The following is a 17,849-nucleotide window of genomic DNA, read 5'->3' as shown; positions in this document are numbered from 1 at the left end:
GTTTGTGCTGTTGTTATGTATTTGAATTCCATGTTATGAATAGCTAGTGTAGTATGTCTTACCTATCTATAAATATATATATAATTTCTTTCAGAAGTACTATAATTACACAATTTTATTTATTTTATTCATATTTATATGTATTATTTACTTATATTTATCTAAATAATTACTTTTTTATTACATTCTATCCCTTTCCAAATCTGTGACCCAGTATTCTTTTCTTTCTGCATAAAATAAAATAACTTTTAGTATTTCCCTTAGGTCAGATCTCCTGGTAAAATTTTTATTTTCTTATGTGAAAATGTCTCTATTCTGCTTTCATTTTAGAAATATATTCTTTTAGGATGTCAAACGCTATATCGGCAGCTGTCTGCCTTCTGTACATTGACTCTTTTGTTTCATGGTTCTGGCTTCCTTTATTTTTTGAGAAGCCATGCTGAGTCATTTGATTGCTTGTTTAGAATAAATGTGCCCTTTTCTCTCTGGATGCTTTTAAGATTTTCTGATTTTCTTTGGTTTTCAGCAGTTTTACTGTAGTGTACTTTGTATTTATACTGCATGTGTTATTTTGTGATTCTTGAGTCTATGGCTTGATATCTCTTAACAATTTTGGCAAAATTCCCATTCTTTTTTTAAACATTATTTCAGCTCCTTTTACTAACCTTTCCTCTGCATCTTTAGCCATGTATAGGGTAACCTTTTCATTGTATTCTCTCTTACCTTCTCTTCTGAGTTAGCCAAGTTAGTCAAGCTTCACTCTGGATGTTTTCTTCTGATATATTTTATCTCATTTTCTCTTCAGCTGTGTTCATTCTGAGTTTTTCATTTCAGTTTAGTTTTTCAACTCCTTTTACATGTTTTTCTGATACTTTATCTTGATATTTGTATTTTTAAATTGTCTATTATCTATTACTGTTTTGTTAATATTGACTTATTTTCAAATATTTCTGACTTTTTATTTATATGCTACATATTATACTAGCTAGATTGTTCATACAAATAATTTTGGTTTCATTATTATTTTTATCCAGAGAGAATTTATATTTGCTTTCTGGAAGGAGGATAATGTGATATACCTTGCTGTTGGATTTGAGTTACATCATTGTCTGCATTTGTCAAAACTCATCAAATGCTCCACTTAACATTTGTGCATTTTATTGTTTATAAATTTTACCTAACTATGATAATTAATTTTGAACTCATCAGTGATATACATACTGAAATGTTTAGGGGTGCTGATTTCTGTAGCTTTCTTTGAAGTGCATCAAAAATTAAATGAATTAAAAGAAAGATAGATACAATGATATATTGACAGATGTGTGTAAAGCAAATACAGCAAATGCTAGTGGTGAAGCCTAGGGGATGGGTATATGGGTAATCATAGTAAAAGTCTTAGAAATTTTTGCCCGTGTGAAAATATTTGTAATAAAATTTTGTAAAAAGTTACAGTGGGACACCAGTATACTTTTGTCACACTCTGCTTTTGTTCATCTTTCTTGCAGCACACATCAGAATATTTGATACATTGATATGTTGCAATTTTGTTATAACAGAAACTTCTTTATTTTGGAATTTCTTGAGACGTGACCAATGCCTATAGATATTTATATATTACATAAACCATTGTTGCATTGAACTCTGCCTCTAACTGGGTCCTGAAGCATGAAGCTTTAGGATGGTATTAAAACAATCTCCAAAACTTGAGATCAAGATATGGATTCATTGCTTATTAACTTTATAACCTTGGAAAAATATCTCAGTTGTTTTGAGTCTCATCTTAATTTCTCATCTGTGGAATTAAAGCATTCATTGGCATGTTGAGTACTTCTTTGTGTTCAGCCCCTATACAGAAGTATTTCTTAAAGCTGATACTAAAAAGGCAAATGTAAATGTATTTTCCCTTTACAGTTTTGAAATTTACTACATTAAATCAAAATCTTGTGTAGATATATGAGGGTTCCTTAATCAAGTGTACTAAATATGCATAATGCTACAACTGGCCGGTGCTGTCATTACCATTGGTATCTCTACACAGTGGTGTGCTGGTAAATATTGAACAACTGGCTCTCAAAAAAGTGAAGGAGGGAGGAAGGAAGGAAAGAAAGAAGGAAGGAAAAGAAAGACAAAAAGAAAGGCAAAGACAAGAAAATAAAAGCAAAAACAAATGGTATCTTTGGCAGACTTCTGGGGTATAAATACTTTCACCTTGGCTAATTCAAGCTACCAATAGGGATGTCACTGAATATGGAGTTGGGAAGAGATGTGACAATTGGCTGCAACTGGCTGTGCTAGTTAGTTATCTTAAGTCTATATCTGATTCTTTGGGAAAAGTTCCCTGTTATACAGTTGTTATTATTTATATTGCTAATTAGACTATCTGTATAGGTCTTCATTTTGTGGAAAACTTATTCAGAATATAGAAGTTATTTTTAATTGCATTATATTTTCTGGCCCAAGTATGAAAATGCTTTTTTCTTTAGAGAAGTTTTGTATCCACAAAAATATGTAGCCTGTGTAGTGTATTACTTGCTATATGTTTTAAAGGAAAGTCTGAAATTGCTGACGGTGACTAGAAATGTCTGTCGAATGTCTCTGTAGTGATCTGACCTTATGTGGAGTTAAGGACAGTTTTCTCTTTTCATTTCAGGCATTTTTGTTGCCTTCCTGTGACATAGCTGTAACAAGGAAAGTAGTTCAAGTATACAGAAAATGGATCCTCCAGGACAAACCTGTGTTCATGGAGGAACCAGATAAAAAGGAAGTTACTGAAGAAGATGCTGAAAAATTAGGATTTTCTGAGACTGAAAGCAGGGAGGTAATATTTTATCTTTGGTTTCAGTTGGGAAATATACACATATGTATACACACACAAATATAAAATGTATAAAAAGTTTTTAGTAAAGTATACCTACTAAGTCATAGATCCTAGGCAGGTTGATCTCTTCTGTCATCTCCTATACTCTCAAGTTGCTGAGACAGTCCTGAGGACCTGTCTCAGTGAGGCTGTGTCTGTGCTCTATTCAAGATCATTGGTTATCTAACTCTCAGGCTAGGTCCACATGTGCATTGCAGCTTTGTTAGTCACCATTGCATAAGAGTTACTAAATAAACCGTCATATTTTACACATCTCCAAATGAGCCTAAAAATGTCACTTCCTTGTCATTGACATGTTTAAATAACACTTGAAACTAAATTTAGAATGTTTTGGCAGCCTTTACTTATGTAGTGGCTTGTTCTAGAAGCAGTCAGGATATTACACACTTGAAAAGACTAGCCCTATAATGAGTGCTTTCTCTACCATAAGTAAGCCTCACTGTGGGCTGGGTACTGTTCTTAGAGAGTGGGTGCTCTCAGAATGGACCTCTTAGTCTGTGTTTGATAAAGCTACAGGCTGGATTAATATAAAACAACAGAGTGTGACCTCTTTTTGAAATACAAAAGAAACTTCAGTCAAATCTATATTTCTGGTGTGCTATTTTGAAAGCCTGAGAAATATTATTTCTAAAAATAGGTATTTGTCATAGCACTTAACAACAATTAAAAATATTTGTAACAAAAGGCTTATTATTTTTAAATATCTGTATTAATAATTACATGATTTTAATTTTTAATATTGGTGAAATCATTTTAATAACTAGCCAACAGGTCAAAATCAATAGATAAGCAAATGGAATTAATCATACATTTTAAAGGTTTATATGCTCATTCAGTCATTATATGTTTGTTTATTCACACATAGCTAACTGAAAGGCTATATAGTTTAGGTGCTGGAAGTAGAGTAGTGAGCAAAATGAGAAAAAAACTTATCCTTCTAGAACCTATGCTTATGAATTCTGGTTAACATGAGGAATTAAATATTTGAGTACATGGTTTTTTCCTCTTTGTATTTTCCACAGACTGCATCTGAAAGCTCTGGTCATAAGCGATCTTCCAGTTGGGGACGAACATACTCCTTCACAAGCGCTGTGAGCAGAGGGTGTGTGACAGAAGAGGAAAATAAGAACGTGAAAGCTGGGGCCCAGGCTACACTGCAGGTATGCGGCTGGCCAGCCAGAGACATAAAGTCACCCAGTTGGAGTCAATTTGAATGTTTGTATGTTAAGATAGCGTCCTATAAGTATGGTAATATTTTTAGCCGTTTGTCAGTAAACAGCTCTTAAACTCTCATTCTGACTCTTCTTTCATACTTCTTTCAATTTATAACGATTTTTTTTCCTAGTCAAAGGAGACATATGAAGTGGTTGCACATTTTTAAGAATGATTATTATATAGTAAATGTGAAATGACTGAGATTTAAATCTTAAAAGTGTCTGCATTACACATATGGGTAATTAGTTATCTGGACTCTAATTTGCAAGATAAGTGTGGTTGATTATATAATCTTATAAGTAATATTCCTCTTAAAAATTGTATTTATGAAGAATGATGATTAATACAATAACTTTTATATAGTTATCTGAATGAATTAATGAAATAGAAGTGATACCATTTGGGAACATTGGAAAGAACAACCTTGGCTCATCACTTAATTTCCCCCTTGCTCAGGATTTTATCTCAGAAATAGAAATTGGGAAATTACCTCTTGGTGCCATCCAACTTGAATGTTGTTACAACTATAAGTGAAAACTTCATCCCCTGCTCTCTAGCACTCCATCCTCTATTCCATATGCACATTTATGGCTAAGTCCAGTTAGGCTTCCCACACAGCACAGGTGTGGAGTCTGGTGATGGCATGGGCATGGATGGCGTGCATGTTACTCATTTTTCAGTGACACTGCATTTTTATCCTCTTGTCTCTTGGTAGGATTTTTATCATGGAATCCTTTTGGTTTTCAGATTAATTAGCCATTTAATACACCGTCATTAATGCATTTTCTTATTTTTTCACTGAAAGTTGGTAAATAATTTCAACTTAATTTTTAAAAAATCACCCTGGCCGGTGTAGTTCAGTGGATTGAGCGCAGGTCTACAAACCAAAGGATCAATGTTCAATTCTCAGTCAGGGCACATGCGTGGGTTGCAGGCCGGGTCCCAGCAGGGGACACATAAGAGGCAACCATACATTGATATTTCTCTCCTTCCCTTCCCCTCTAAAGATAAATATAAAATCTTTTTAAAAATCAAGATGATTTTACTTTAGTTGCTTCACAGAACTTTGGTGTGGCTCTTAAATATAACCGTGTCCCCACCAAAGAAATACATTCAGGAGTCCCTTTCCTGAGCCCTTTGGTAGCCCCCTCCTTCAGATGGATGCCAGATTGCCATCGTCAGCCATCTCAGTGTCAGCCAGATTTCAGGCGCCAGTTATCTCTTTGGGTTCAGAAGATTGTTACTTGTTTTCTGAAAGCATAAGTTACAACTACTTGGCTGAACCAAGAAAAAACATTCTACTTGATTTTAGCATTACAGATTTTTAAAAATTTAGTTTGGACTTAAATAGCTGTTTGTATTTTTATTGTATCCTGTACCTGGAGCCTTTGCTTCATTCATTAGGAAAAAGTAGCCAAATGGAGGTTTGATAAGATAGTACTCTTCTGTAGCTGCTTTGCATAAGTACAATGTGAACATACTAATTTTACTGATTTTGTTTATTTTTACCTTAACAGATACTAACATGGTCATAAGAAACACCCATGTAATTAGCATTTTCATAATTTTTTAAAAAGCAAAATGAAAGAAGTATAATACAGGGTATGGTGAAAGTAGGTTTATAATTCATTTGGAAAATAATGCAGTAATTAATAAATAATTATACGAGAATAAATTGTATTTCACGTACTCATAAGTGTAAATCTACTGTTTCTCCATCTTGTATATGAAGACCTCCTCAATTTTACTTGAAAATATGCAAAAGTTTCAAATTCAAATCAGGAAGGCAAATGACATTCATTGAAAAAGATCTGTATTGCAACATGTCACCTATGGCAAACTTTCTTTAAAAACATAGTCACTAAGACTGCTTTAGTTTGTTAGTCAAAAGGTTGTTTTCTTTTTTCTTACTTCAAGGCTAGTGAATTCTTTACCATTACTATTATCTATTAGCAACTATTATGCTGCTTATTTAGTAATTTTTCCTAGAAAATTGGAGCATGATATCTTTTTAATATCATATAAGATAATTTTCTAGACTGTCAATATTTTAGTTTATACACTTGACTTTTGAGTATGTTGTTTTCTTTGGTCAGTTTTGCATATGTTTTGAGATGTTGTATTAATGGGTTTCATCCATGGGTGAGCCAAAGAAGTTCTGCTTATTCCTAGATCCTTTGAATCTACACTGTTGAACACAAAGGAAACCTAAAATGGAATATAACTCGATATATGGAGCAGATCCATCCACATTACCAGAATGACAACTCAGAATTTCTTAAATTGAGAGTTTGCTAGTGTCATGTGTCTAAATAGTAACACATTGCAATTTTATTGTAGTGCCCCTAAGCAGTAAACTTATCACATGATAGCCTGGGTTACTGCTTCTCATAATTTTCTTCTGAAACACCCTTGCTTGATGTTAGAGGACATTGAATTTGTATCTTAAAGGTTTGAGGCAGAGCATAGATTAATCGGCTGATTATCTAAATTCTTTTTGAAATCTGTTTTTATCTTAAGAATTAACTTAGGTTTTACATTCTACTACACAGAAGACATTTTAAAAAATATAAGCTCCTGGAAGATGTGCAATGTCAATGGTGTGGCTTTTATTTCCTGGCATGCCACTGCTTTTAGAGGTCCACACCCATGTTGGGCAGTACTGGCTATGCTTCCTCTCAGAAGTTGTTCATGTGCTGGGAGATTCAACAATAATCAGTCCTTTCCAACTGCTTTCTGACCACAGTGTCTCTTCCTGTCCCCTCCCCACACCATAATTTCTCATCCAGAGGCAGTGATCATATCTTACCTTTTTTTTCCCCCCTCTTTTTGGAGGAGATATCAAACAAAGGTCTTCAAAAGCTTTTCTGGCCCTGACTGGTGTGGCTCAGTTGGTTGAGTATCATCCTGGCAAGCAAAAGGTCACCAGTTTGATGCTGGGTCAGGGCATGTGGCCTGGGTTGCAGGTTTGGTCCCTGGTTGGGCACATGTGAGAGGCAGCTGATTCATGTTTCTCTCTCACATTGATGTTTCCTTTTCTTCCCACACCATTCCCTCTATAAAAATAAATGAATAAAATCGTAAAAGTCAAATTTAAAAAAGCTCCTCTGATTCTTGTAATTTCTAAAGTCACAATATTAATAATATGTAATAGTAATATTTTTTAAGAAAGGTCTTCAAGATGTCTCAATATTTGAGTGATTCTAACAGATGAATGAAAAAAATCTTCAGTATGTGTTGGTACCATATTTTTGCCTTAATTGAAATAACTCAAAGGTGATTCATTGGTAAAGTGAAATTAGTATTATTATTTTTAAATAAAATTTGTTCATATCTATGTTTAATATTTTCTAAAGGAAAACTTGTTTATTTTAAGGTATTTTTGACAAATGCTGCAAACGTCTTTTTGCTGGAACCATGTGCCGAAGTTCCCATACTCTTGAAAGAACAAGTTGATGCTTGTAAAGCTGTTTTGATTATTTTTAGACGCATGATAATGGAACTTACAATGAATAAAAAGACGTGGTAAGTTTATTTCAAATTAATTAAAATTGTAAAACAGACGTTTCTGTTTTTCAACATAATAATTAAAATGTTATAGCTTTCATATCATATGGATTTACAGAGTTACCAATAAGGTGATAATTAGTCCTCTGTAAAAGTTTCTGTGATTTTTGAAGCAGGTAAAATATTCAGTACTTTGATAGTTCATTTATTTTCATTATTGGTTTTAAAATATTCTTGAATTAATAGTAAGTAGTCAAATTACTTTAATAGTAATTAAAGTAATTAATAGTAGACTTCTTCATTTTAAACTGACATTTTAATCAAACAGTTTTGCGGACAAGCAGTATAACCGAGATTTTTATAATATTGGGTTGGCCCAAAAGTTGGTTTGTTATTTTCTGTAAGATGGCTCTAGTAGTGCTTAGTTGTCTTTAACTTCATTTGAAACAATTTGTTTGATTGTATTATGACAGCTGTCATATCAGCGGTGCATTAAAAAAAACCCATCAAAATTGGTGAATTTTTTGTAGCCATTTTAATATCAAATATGAAAGAAAATGTGCAGCATTTTGGCATATTACACTTTAAATTATTTCAAGAAAGGTAGAAACACAATTGAAATGCAAAAAAAGATTTGGTTAGTGAATGGAAAAGGTGCAGTAACTGATCAAATGTGTTTCAAAAGTAGTTTGCTGAAGATTTCTTGCTGCTTGGTAATACTCCATGGTTGGGTAGATCAGTTCAAGTTGATAATGATCAAATGAGTACATTAATTGAAAACAATCAATGTTATACCACATTGGAGATAGCTAACGTACTCAAAGTATCCAAATTATAGTAAAATTATTTGTGAAAATGAAAAATGTGTCTTTTACTTTATGGAAAAACCCATATGGATTTTTTGGCCAACCCAATATCATTCTTCATATGCTCTGTTCCAAAATGCTGTTAACTGACTCTTGTTTCTTCAGACTCAAAGTTTGAAATTCCTTTGGAAAACAAATTATTTTTAAATGATAAATTGCCAGAATGACTGGGTCAAAAGTAATAGTGGCATTGTTAAAATATGCTTATGCAAAGTGTGTTCATTTTTATTGTTTTTGTTTGCTGTTTTTATAATATCCCTAGAGATTAACAGTAAATTAGGTTTTTTCCCATCCCCTTCTCCAAAATGAATATCTTAATAGGACATGAGCTTCTGAGGTGTTTTTAGAGGTTCTCAGCAACACACCAGAGCACCTCAGAGCTGCTTTGTATTTCTTAATGCATCGAAAATACAGCCTCTCAGTTCGGCCTTTAAAATGTCTCTCTAGTTCATTTTTTGCATGTTCCTTTCACCCAGCCACCATTTGCCAGCAGATAAGCTGCCCTCACTGTTCACCTGGTTATGGTCAGCATTCCTTTTGGTGACACTTGGCTGTGGCTTTTAGTTCACTGAGGCCACTGCAGACCAGCACTGATGACACACTTCCTTCATGGAAGTTTGGGGGGGTCTTTGTTACCAGGCCTGTGTTCTGAATGCCTTTCTGAACATCCTTAAGTCATCACAAAGGGTTCTTTGAAGGCATCTGTCTGTAGAACGTGGAAACCATAAAACTGAGTTAGGATTGAACTGGCAAGGGCCTTAGAGGCCATTGAGTCTAGCCCTTTTCTTTCTCAGATGAGGGAAGGGTGGGCCTAGAGGAATCCTGTTTGCATAGAGTTCACTAATAGATAAACTACAAGCATCAAAATGATTATTTTAAGATATAAATTCCACTGGCGTCTTCCCCAGACTTTTAAACTTAGCTCTGTTTTCCAAGAAGCGGTTGTTAAAGCTGGAAATATTAGAATGATAAACAATATGATTTTAAAAAGTTAAATGCTATGTCAGTATTATCGAAAGTGATCAGAAGTGCCGGTGTGCTTTGCAACATCTGCTCCTTGATGCCACAGTTATAGCAATAGTATTTTTGATGTTTTTTTCTTTGAAAACTCTACAAATTCTGTATAATATTGTATTAGTAGTTTTTTTATGTTTTGATAAGCGTTTTAGTGAAAATTGTAGGAAACGAAATCAGATGATTTCTTTGTTCCTTAAAAATTTAGAAATTTTCAAGTAAAAGTATAAAATAAAACAAATTATAGGAATAGGCGAAAATGCTCACCAAAAAATAGTCAGTAGAGTATTGAAAGGAATGTGCCTTTATCCCTAGCAGACTTTCTTATGTATTTTAGAGCTAGACAATTCCTGAATTCCTTTTTCCCTTGGTCTTTCCTCTCCCACCTTTCCTTTCCTTCTTTTATTCAATAAAGAACTACCTAGCTTCTGCTACTATGATATTGACAGACAATGTCCCTGTCCTCATGAGGTTTGCATCCTCACAGACTGAGAAGTATGATGATTACAGAAGCAATTTCAGTAGTATAACATGTTAAAAAATAAACAAGAAAGCAGTGTAGGGTGGGGTAGATTTTTTCATCAGGTGTCAGGGAAGGCCATTCTGAGCAGAGTCCTGAGTAAAGGGAGAAAGGAGCATGGGGAGGTCTGAGAGGAGAGCATTCCAGGCAGAAGGAACAGCAAGTAACAAGTACAGCATGTTCCAGGCGGGATAAGATGATAGCCAATGTGTTGGAGCAGACAGAGGGAAAGGGAGAGAGGGAGGGCATGAGGCAGGGGGCCAGCCATTGCCAGGTTGCACAGGGCCTTCCTTGTAGGCCACAGGAAAGCCACTGGCTACATCTCTGTGTGTGAGCAACAGTGTGACACAAATCTGATTTATGCTTCCAAAAGGTCTCTGATGGCCACATGGAGAAGAGATGAGTAGTGGGTAGAGCACAAAGTCTGGGGCCATAGATGATGGCAGCCACTAGACCAAGGCTGTAGTCATGGAAATGTTAAGTGGCCTCAGAACAGTAAACACTGGTGTGTGAATGAGCAACAGTATAATCTGTGTGAGATCATGAGGACAGTGTAAATAATTAAGAGTGCAGGAAAAAATACCCTGCCAACACAAAGATAGTTCATATACATAATTTCATATACTCTGATAGAAGTTTGTTACGTTTTTGGAGCAGTGATCTTTTGAGGAAGAGTTACCAAAAGTCAGTGTTTCATAAAATAGAAGGAAACAAACTGAAAGATCTTTCCAAACTAGAGACAATTTTTCACTCTCAGATTCTTCCAGATGACGATTATGGGAATTTTATGGATTTTCAAGCTTTCATTGGGTTCAGAAATTTAATTCATGTGTGTCTTTGTCAGTCATTGCTTAGATCAGGTTTGCATTTTTGATAGTAGTTCCCATGACTGAGGTCTTATTTAAAACTATTACATCTCTTATTCTCATCATGGTTGTAAGATGGTATATAACTATTCATGTAGAAGGGGTCTTTTTTTATTGTCTTAAGCATCACTTAATTGGAGTGGGCATTGGTGACACTGGCTACCCTTCTCTCTACCTGTGACAAGGGCTTGGGGACCCTGAATGTGCTGAGTGACAGGCTGTCCCCTGCTCTGCACCATTTTTTCCTTACCTCTTCGCAGTCACTGTCCACTCCATGGAAATGTGCCCATATCTCTCATGACTCGATAGGTCTTCTTATTCCCTGCTCTGGAATCCATAGACAGTGTATAGGAGAAGGAAACAGGTAGAACAGCGTGCAGTGAGAATATACACTAACAAACCCCAGGACAAAAGTCTAATGGGGTCTCAGATGCAAGTATGGCAGGAAATCCCTAGAGATCATAGAAGTTTAATGAGGTTCAATGCCATGTTAAGAGAAAATAACTGTCCTAATGTGCAGAAATATGAGAAAAGTATAAAGGAACTATGATTTAGATATTTCATCTGACTTGGACTACATGACTTTGTCCAGCTCTTGATCTTATCACTAATGAGCAGTGAGGCCAAAAAGAGCGTTATAAAGATAAACAAATGGTTAGTAAGATCTCAGAGGAGAAGTTAAAAGTAGAACTGAGGTGATTTCCCTCTGAGAACAAATAGACTGCTGTATACACCAAAGATAATGTGTTCATGGATGGAATTTGGGATAAGAAAAAGTGAGCAGACTCTCTGATATGAAGAACATAAGTTAGCTGCGAGAAGGAAAAATCCCTTTTGCTATTCGGGAGACTGTATTACTATTACAATTAGCAGTGTTATTCTGTCTGTCTAGTGTTTTATACTCTTCAAAGATATTTTACACAAAAACCCCTTTCTGCCAGCTACACTGTGACTAAGATGTTATGATTGCAGCTGTCTCAGTTGTGCCTTGTGGTACAGAGTCAGGATCTTCCAGTCACAAAGCTACTCAAAGTGGCCAAAAGTGGCCTTTCCAAACCTTCCTACCTTAAGAGTACTGTGGAGTTCAGTTATACTGTTATGTTGACTACATATCTCCACAGAACAAAGACCAGAAAGTTCAATTTTATTTTCTATCAAAAAGATAGATAAGGAGACCTTAGAGGTTAAATAAAATAATGGATATGAAAATTAAAGGGTGTTACATAAGTTCAGATAGGCACAAGTGGAGAAACAGTCTTGTTTCCCTTCTTGCCAAGGGGAGAAAAATCAGGCTAGGATGATACCTGCTTTATCCTGCCTATTATTGTGGGCATAGGAGGAATATTTTTAGAACTGTTGTAACATAAGGTAGCTTATTTTGATAAAATATAGTATTTGTTATTTAATGGGCATTCCAGTTTTTAATATTTTTGAGTAATACATGTTTATCAATGTTGCTGAATTCTTAAGAGAATTTCTTGTACCTATAAATTAAAGTGCTTTGAAGATGTGATTAATATGAACTTTTATTTTGGATGACTCAGGGAACAGATGTTGCAAATACTACTCAGGATAACAGAAGCTGTCCTGCAGAAGCCAAAGGATAAACAAATAAAGGACTTGTTTGCCCAGAGTTTGGCAGGGTTACTGTTTAGGGTAAGTCTTTTTTTACTAAACCACTGCAGATGCACAAGATGAATCAAATTTCACACCAAAGCAGTTTCAATCACAGAGAATTTTAAGAGTAAAAATTAAACTAACTTTAAATTTCTAGAAATTTTCCTTAGTTTTGTCATAAAAGCTGTAATCTATTCTTTACAGTTAGTTCAAGGCTTCTTTTATGCCTTACCTTTTTGCCATTTACTTCCTCTTTTGATTTGCTTGAAGTTCATAGAAATTAGGAAAATACCAAGAGCTGATGGCTTTGGTGGAGAGCCAGGTAGATTTGAAGAGGTAAAGGATGAACAGAAGTATGGGAATGGGAATAGGTCAGGGAGCAGTTTAGGTTAGAAATAAAAATGTGAGCACCATTGCTGTGTTGAACAATTGTGTTTGAAGCCACATTACCAGATGGGATTACCTAGAGAGAGAATTTATGTCATAGAAGGAAGAGGGCCATTTACATGATTGGTGAAGGAGAGAAGCCAGCCAAAATGCTGAGAAAAAGTGGCCAGAGAGCTAGGAGGAAAACTAGTCTGGATGCCTAGAGAAGAATATTGGGTAAAAGGGGAATGACCAGTGGACCAGTGACTTTGGCAATAGGTAGGTAGGTGGTTGAGAATGTTCTAGGAGAATGAGGCCCATTTGGAGTGGATGGAGGAGAAAACAGAGCTGGGCAGTGGAGGTAGAAAGTATAGTCAAGGCTTTGCAGAGGTATTGATATGGAAGCAAGGAGGGAAAGGGAACTAGCTGGAGTGCGCAGCATGTTTAGAGGGCAGGATTTAAGGTGGTTGGTGTTAAAGTATGATTGCTTGTCACTGGGGAAGGTTCGGTGAGGGAGAAAAAGATAGTTTGTGGGAGTGGGAGGAGTACTACAGAAATGAAGTCCCGGATAAGGTAAGGAAGGCTGGGATGACTTTAGGAGATGTCTGTTTTTTGCATCTTATATAATGAGAAAGGTTAAGAAATTTGACATCACCCTGAGCCGGGGAGACAAGAAGGCAGATAATATATAGCTGCCTGGAAAGTGGAAGTTTTGAAGGTTCTGAGGGCTACTAGCCTATTGCAACTACTAGAAAGCACTAATATTTATGGGATACAGAGAATTTATGAAGCATTTATGAAAGAAACAGTGTGAAAGGACTCTGGAATTGTGTGATATTCTACACAAAGGCATTAGTATAGTGGTTGGACATGACTGAATACTTTAACATGAGAAAGCATAGTGTATTGTCAGCTGGGAGGGACAGTTAGAGAAGCTAACTTCTCTCCTCAGTTGATGTGAAGGTGGTTTTTGGAGGATATAAAGAACATTTCTAGCCTACAGGCAGGATATGTAAATGAAGGTGATAAAAAGAGAAATTAGTTCTTTAAATAAAACATATTATTCCCATTGTAACAAGAAAACCCAACTGTTCACACTAATTTTTAATAATTTAATATGATTGAATGACCTTGACCTCATGAAACATGTAGGAAAGGCTACAGAAATTGGACTCTGATTGCCTTGCCTAGTTATTGGGTATTTGTAGTGGTCTATACATCCTTTTGTGAGGGTCATGCTTTGTTGTCCTCTTGCCCCAATAGTGGTACATTCCGAACCACTTGCTTTGCTGCCCCCTGGAAATACAGTTACTCTACTCACTTCGCTCCGACTTTGCTGGAGCATCTCACTGTCAGCATCTTCTTGATCTCTCAGTCCTGTTGGGACTAGGGCTGCCAAGTGATATGGACTGAGGCCAAGCTGAGACCGGTGGGTACTTAGGTCTCATTTGTCACCAGTTTCCTGGCCCTGCGTGTTTGTAATGAAATTAGAGTAAGAACTTGTTACTGAATTAAGCAAGACTGTTGTGGACGGGTGTTTTTTGTTTGGTTGGTTGGTTTTGGTTTGGGTAAGAAAATCCCCCTCATTAATGGAGAAATCTTGTCAGCTCTTACTTGAAGATTAGTTTTGAGTCCATGATTATTAAATATTTTGATGTTTTATTATTATTTTGGCAGTGGTTAGATGGATCAAGAAGAATGCTTAAATTAAGAACTAACCATAAGCCCTAGCTGGCATGGATCAGTGGATTGAGTGCCGGCCTGCAAACCAAACCAGCGACTGCTGGTTTGATTCCCAGTGAAGGCACATGCCTGGGTTGTAGGCCAGGTCCCCAGTAGAGGAGTACAGGAAAGGCAACCACACATTGATGTTTCTCTCCCTCCCTCCTCTCCCCTCACTCTAAAAATAAATAAATAAAATCTTTTTTAAAAAGGACTAACCATAAAATAGTAAAGAGAAGCTTTTGGGAGTTAGATTTTTTTATGTTATCAATCTAATTGATTAATTATGTCCATAGGGAGATGAAAGGAGAAAGGCCACATCCTCCCACTGTATATCCTCTGACCATTTTGATAGCTTCTGCTGTCTCTGGTCTCCTTAGCTCTGCCTGGGTTTCTCTACTGAGACAGGGGATCTTCTGCTGTCCTATATGCCCAGAAACTAACATCTAAGAAGAGACTGAAAAATCCTCAGTTTCTCAGCTCCTTCCAAGGCACAGCTAGGAACAGAGAAGTCATGAGGATCAGGATAAGTAGGGTAAGCTGTATCAGGGATAGGACAGACCAAAGTTATTTACTGCAGAGGAAGGAACCACACTGTGGAGGGAAAATAATTAAAGGAGCCCAGGGCAGTAGTCCAGGCCTCCGAGGGGCACAGTGACTATAGGAGTAGCAGGCAATGGAAACCCCAGCATACCAGCTCCAGGCCCTTTGCCTGCCTTTATAGTGAATGACTTTCACCAGCCCATGCAGCCTGTTTTTGTATTCTGGCTTCCCATTAGTCATTCTCATGTTCTGGATCTGGGTCTTGACAATGTCCACAGGCATGGGGGCAGTAGTAAGGACAAGGCCACTGATCATGCTGGCACAAAAGTGGCATAGGATGTTGTCTGAGAAATAGCCTGAGTCTAGTAAGAACTGCTGAGATTGAGAGTAAGAGGTGAGCTGGGCAGCATTGACGACAACTACCTGAGCCATGGTAGGGATGCAGCCCGTCCATAGTGTGGGGATCCCTCCTCCCAGGAAATTTGAATCAGGGCATTGAACACATTTTTGTAGCCATAGCACTGGTCAGCTGAAAGCAGGCCATTGGCCATGATGTGGGTAAGAGCCACCTCAGCTGATGTTCCTACAAAGGCACCAGTGGGACCTGCAAGTCATGCCAATCAGGACCTTCAACAGAAAACTAGGGGTTGTATCATCAGCCCTAGTCAGACGTTGAAATAGCACAGTATAGATGCCAAGGCAAGTGGCGGTGTAAGCAGGCTGGCGTGGTAGGCCTGCTGACAGCCTGGTGTAAATGCTCCTCAGCTCTTCTGCCTTAAGGTTACTGGTGAGGTCGAGGAAGCTGGTTTTGTACTCTCATGCCTTGGCTTCTTCCCCCACTCAGCTGCATCAGGTTCTTCAGTTGCAGGGGTTGCACAAAAACTGTATATCCCATCACCACCAAGTCCCCAAACAGGAACTTGACCAGCTTAGGGGAGGTATGGGTTTCCTGTCCATCCTGACAGCCAAAGGACTCACTGTCATTGCTATCACTCGATGGCCCTTGACAGACAGTCCTGTGCATGTGAGGCCCCTCTTGAGCCCAAGGTGACACTTCGTGTACAACAGGGGCAAAGGTGCACACACACATCCCCATGGCTCTCAGGTCAGGGAGTTTGATTCTGAGTTCTGATCCCCATTCTGGCATTGCTGGCTGTGTGGCTTTGAGCAAATTACTTTACCTTTCTGAGTCGTCCCTAATCTGTCACAACCAGAAAAGGATTCCTTCCTATCTTGAAGGTAGGATTCCTTCCTACCTTCCTATCTTGTTGTCATAAAAATGAGAATGGAGTTATTTGGGATAGATGATCATATGTTGACTTAAGTGCTTTTGTGAGATCCAAGGGGGCAGGGTGTGTGAAAGGTTTGGACAGAGCTGCCAGGCAATCAGCTGGGCATCACCTTAGTCTCACAGTAAGATTAAAGTATGCCATCTAATTATTATTCATTTGGTCATGTGGACTGTCTACAGTTGCCAGATATTTAATTTTTAAAAAATTGAATAAGGAGATTATTAAAGGGGACAGGAAATTTTTAATTCCCATTTTTCTTTTATCATTTAAAAATTTTTCCTTTAGTGTTTAGGTTTTTTTTCCTCTATCAGTAGCTAATTTGCACTGGCAAATTTTCTTCAAATGATAGTTGAGGTTTACTTAGTTTTAAATACTTTCCAAATAATGCTGATTGCCATACATGATGTTTAACCTCTTGTTAGTGCTATGACCTTATGTCCAAGGCTATTAAAGTACAATATATCAGGAAATTTGGACTATGGTTCCTCTATTTATAGTATGAGCCATTACTTTACAATTGTGTAGTCCCCTAAGTATGGGAGAGACGTGGAAAGTTGGTTGGAGAAATGTATGTAAGAAAAGGAGTGATTTATGAATGAAGGTGTTTTTCATACAGGTTGTATACCAAGATATATTTGATGAAACATGAATTTCAGTGCTGAGAGAAACTTGGAGGTGCTTTTTATTTTTAACAAGAAATATGACTCCAAAAAGCCAAGTAAATTGCCCAGATTACAAATCAAGATAGTGACAGAACCAGCTGACTAGGGCTCTCTTTCCCTCTTCCTGTTAGAAAGGGTGACATATTCAAAGGGTACCTTGCCTTCGTGCCCAAAGGTGCCACTTCATTTTGTTCTGCGTGGAAGTGTTGCTAGTTGTGAATTATGATGATGATTCAACACATCTGTATACACATTTGCAAGATTTGCTAAGATGAATTCTATAAGATACAGAAAGTCAGTGCTCTATAATTAGTCAATTAAATGAAGCTAATGCTACATTCCTAATATAGGGCATCTTACCACACTACAACATCTGCTTTTAAATCTGAAGCCAGTGCTATAACCAAACAAGAACCTGAGTCCTGGTAACAGTGCTAGTCCATCCTTTCCTCTTGTACTCTACTTAGGGTTATATTTGTGAAATTTATTGTATATATGCACTTTATGGTAATGGCCTCAAACTCGTCTTGAAAATAGCAGTGTAAAAATGAGTAAATGGAAGCAAACATTTTGGTTACAATAAAAATATATAATAAAGTATTGATAAATGATAATTGTTTTAGTTTTTAATTTGCATTGTTCTTAATTTTATTTATTTACTTATTTTTAAGTATATTTTATTGATTATGCTATTATAGTTGTCCCAATTTTTCCCCTTTGCCCCCCTCTTTTGGGTACCTCCCTTCTCTCCAACAATCCTCACTCGTAGTTCATGTCTGTG

At 36.7% G+C, this 17,849-nt stretch overlaps 2 protein-coding genes across 3 annotated transcripts in view; one reads left to right on the top strand and one right to left on the bottom strand.

The window, feature by feature from the left end:
• RALGAPA2 (Ral GTPase activating protein catalytic subunit alpha 2) overlaps window positions 1-17,849 on the top strand; it is a 431,148-nt gene that overhangs the window by 148,772 nt on the left and 264,527 nt on the right. For both annotated transcript variants that reach the window (XR_008392593.1, XM_053670940.1), the window contains exons 12-15: window positions 2,651-2,818; window positions 3,901-4,038; window positions 7,470-7,618; window positions 12,411-12,522. Coding sequence is in view for 1 of the 2 variants with exons in the window: in XM_053670940.1 (XP_053526915.1) it covers window positions 2,651-2,818; window positions 3,901-4,038; window positions 7,470-7,618; window positions 12,411-12,522 (567 nt within the window). In the remaining variant the exon portion in view is untranslated. The remainder of the gene's footprint in view (window positions 1-2,650; window positions 2,819-3,900; window positions 4,039-7,469; window positions 7,619-12,410; window positions 12,523-17,849) is intronic.
• Window positions 15,139-16,210, bottom strand: LOC119050202 (mitochondrial 2-oxoglutarate/malate carrier protein-like). The gene is given in 4 exon segments (XM_053670942.1): window positions 15,139-15,575; window positions 15,578-15,722; window positions 15,724-15,860; window positions 16,012-16,210. Coding segments are annotated over 4 exon segments (918 nt in total).

Source organism: Artibeus jamaicensis, unplaced genomic scaffold, assembly GCF_021234435.1.
Source record: "Artibeus jamaicensis isolate MK-2021 breed Jamaican fruit bat unplaced genomic scaffold, CSHL_Jam_final contig_65, whole genome shotgun sequence".
NCBI lineage: Eukaryota > Metazoa > Chordata > Mammalia > Chiroptera > Phyllostomidae > Artibeus > Artibeus jamaicensis.
This window is presented reverse-complemented; position numbering and strand designations above follow the sequence as displayed.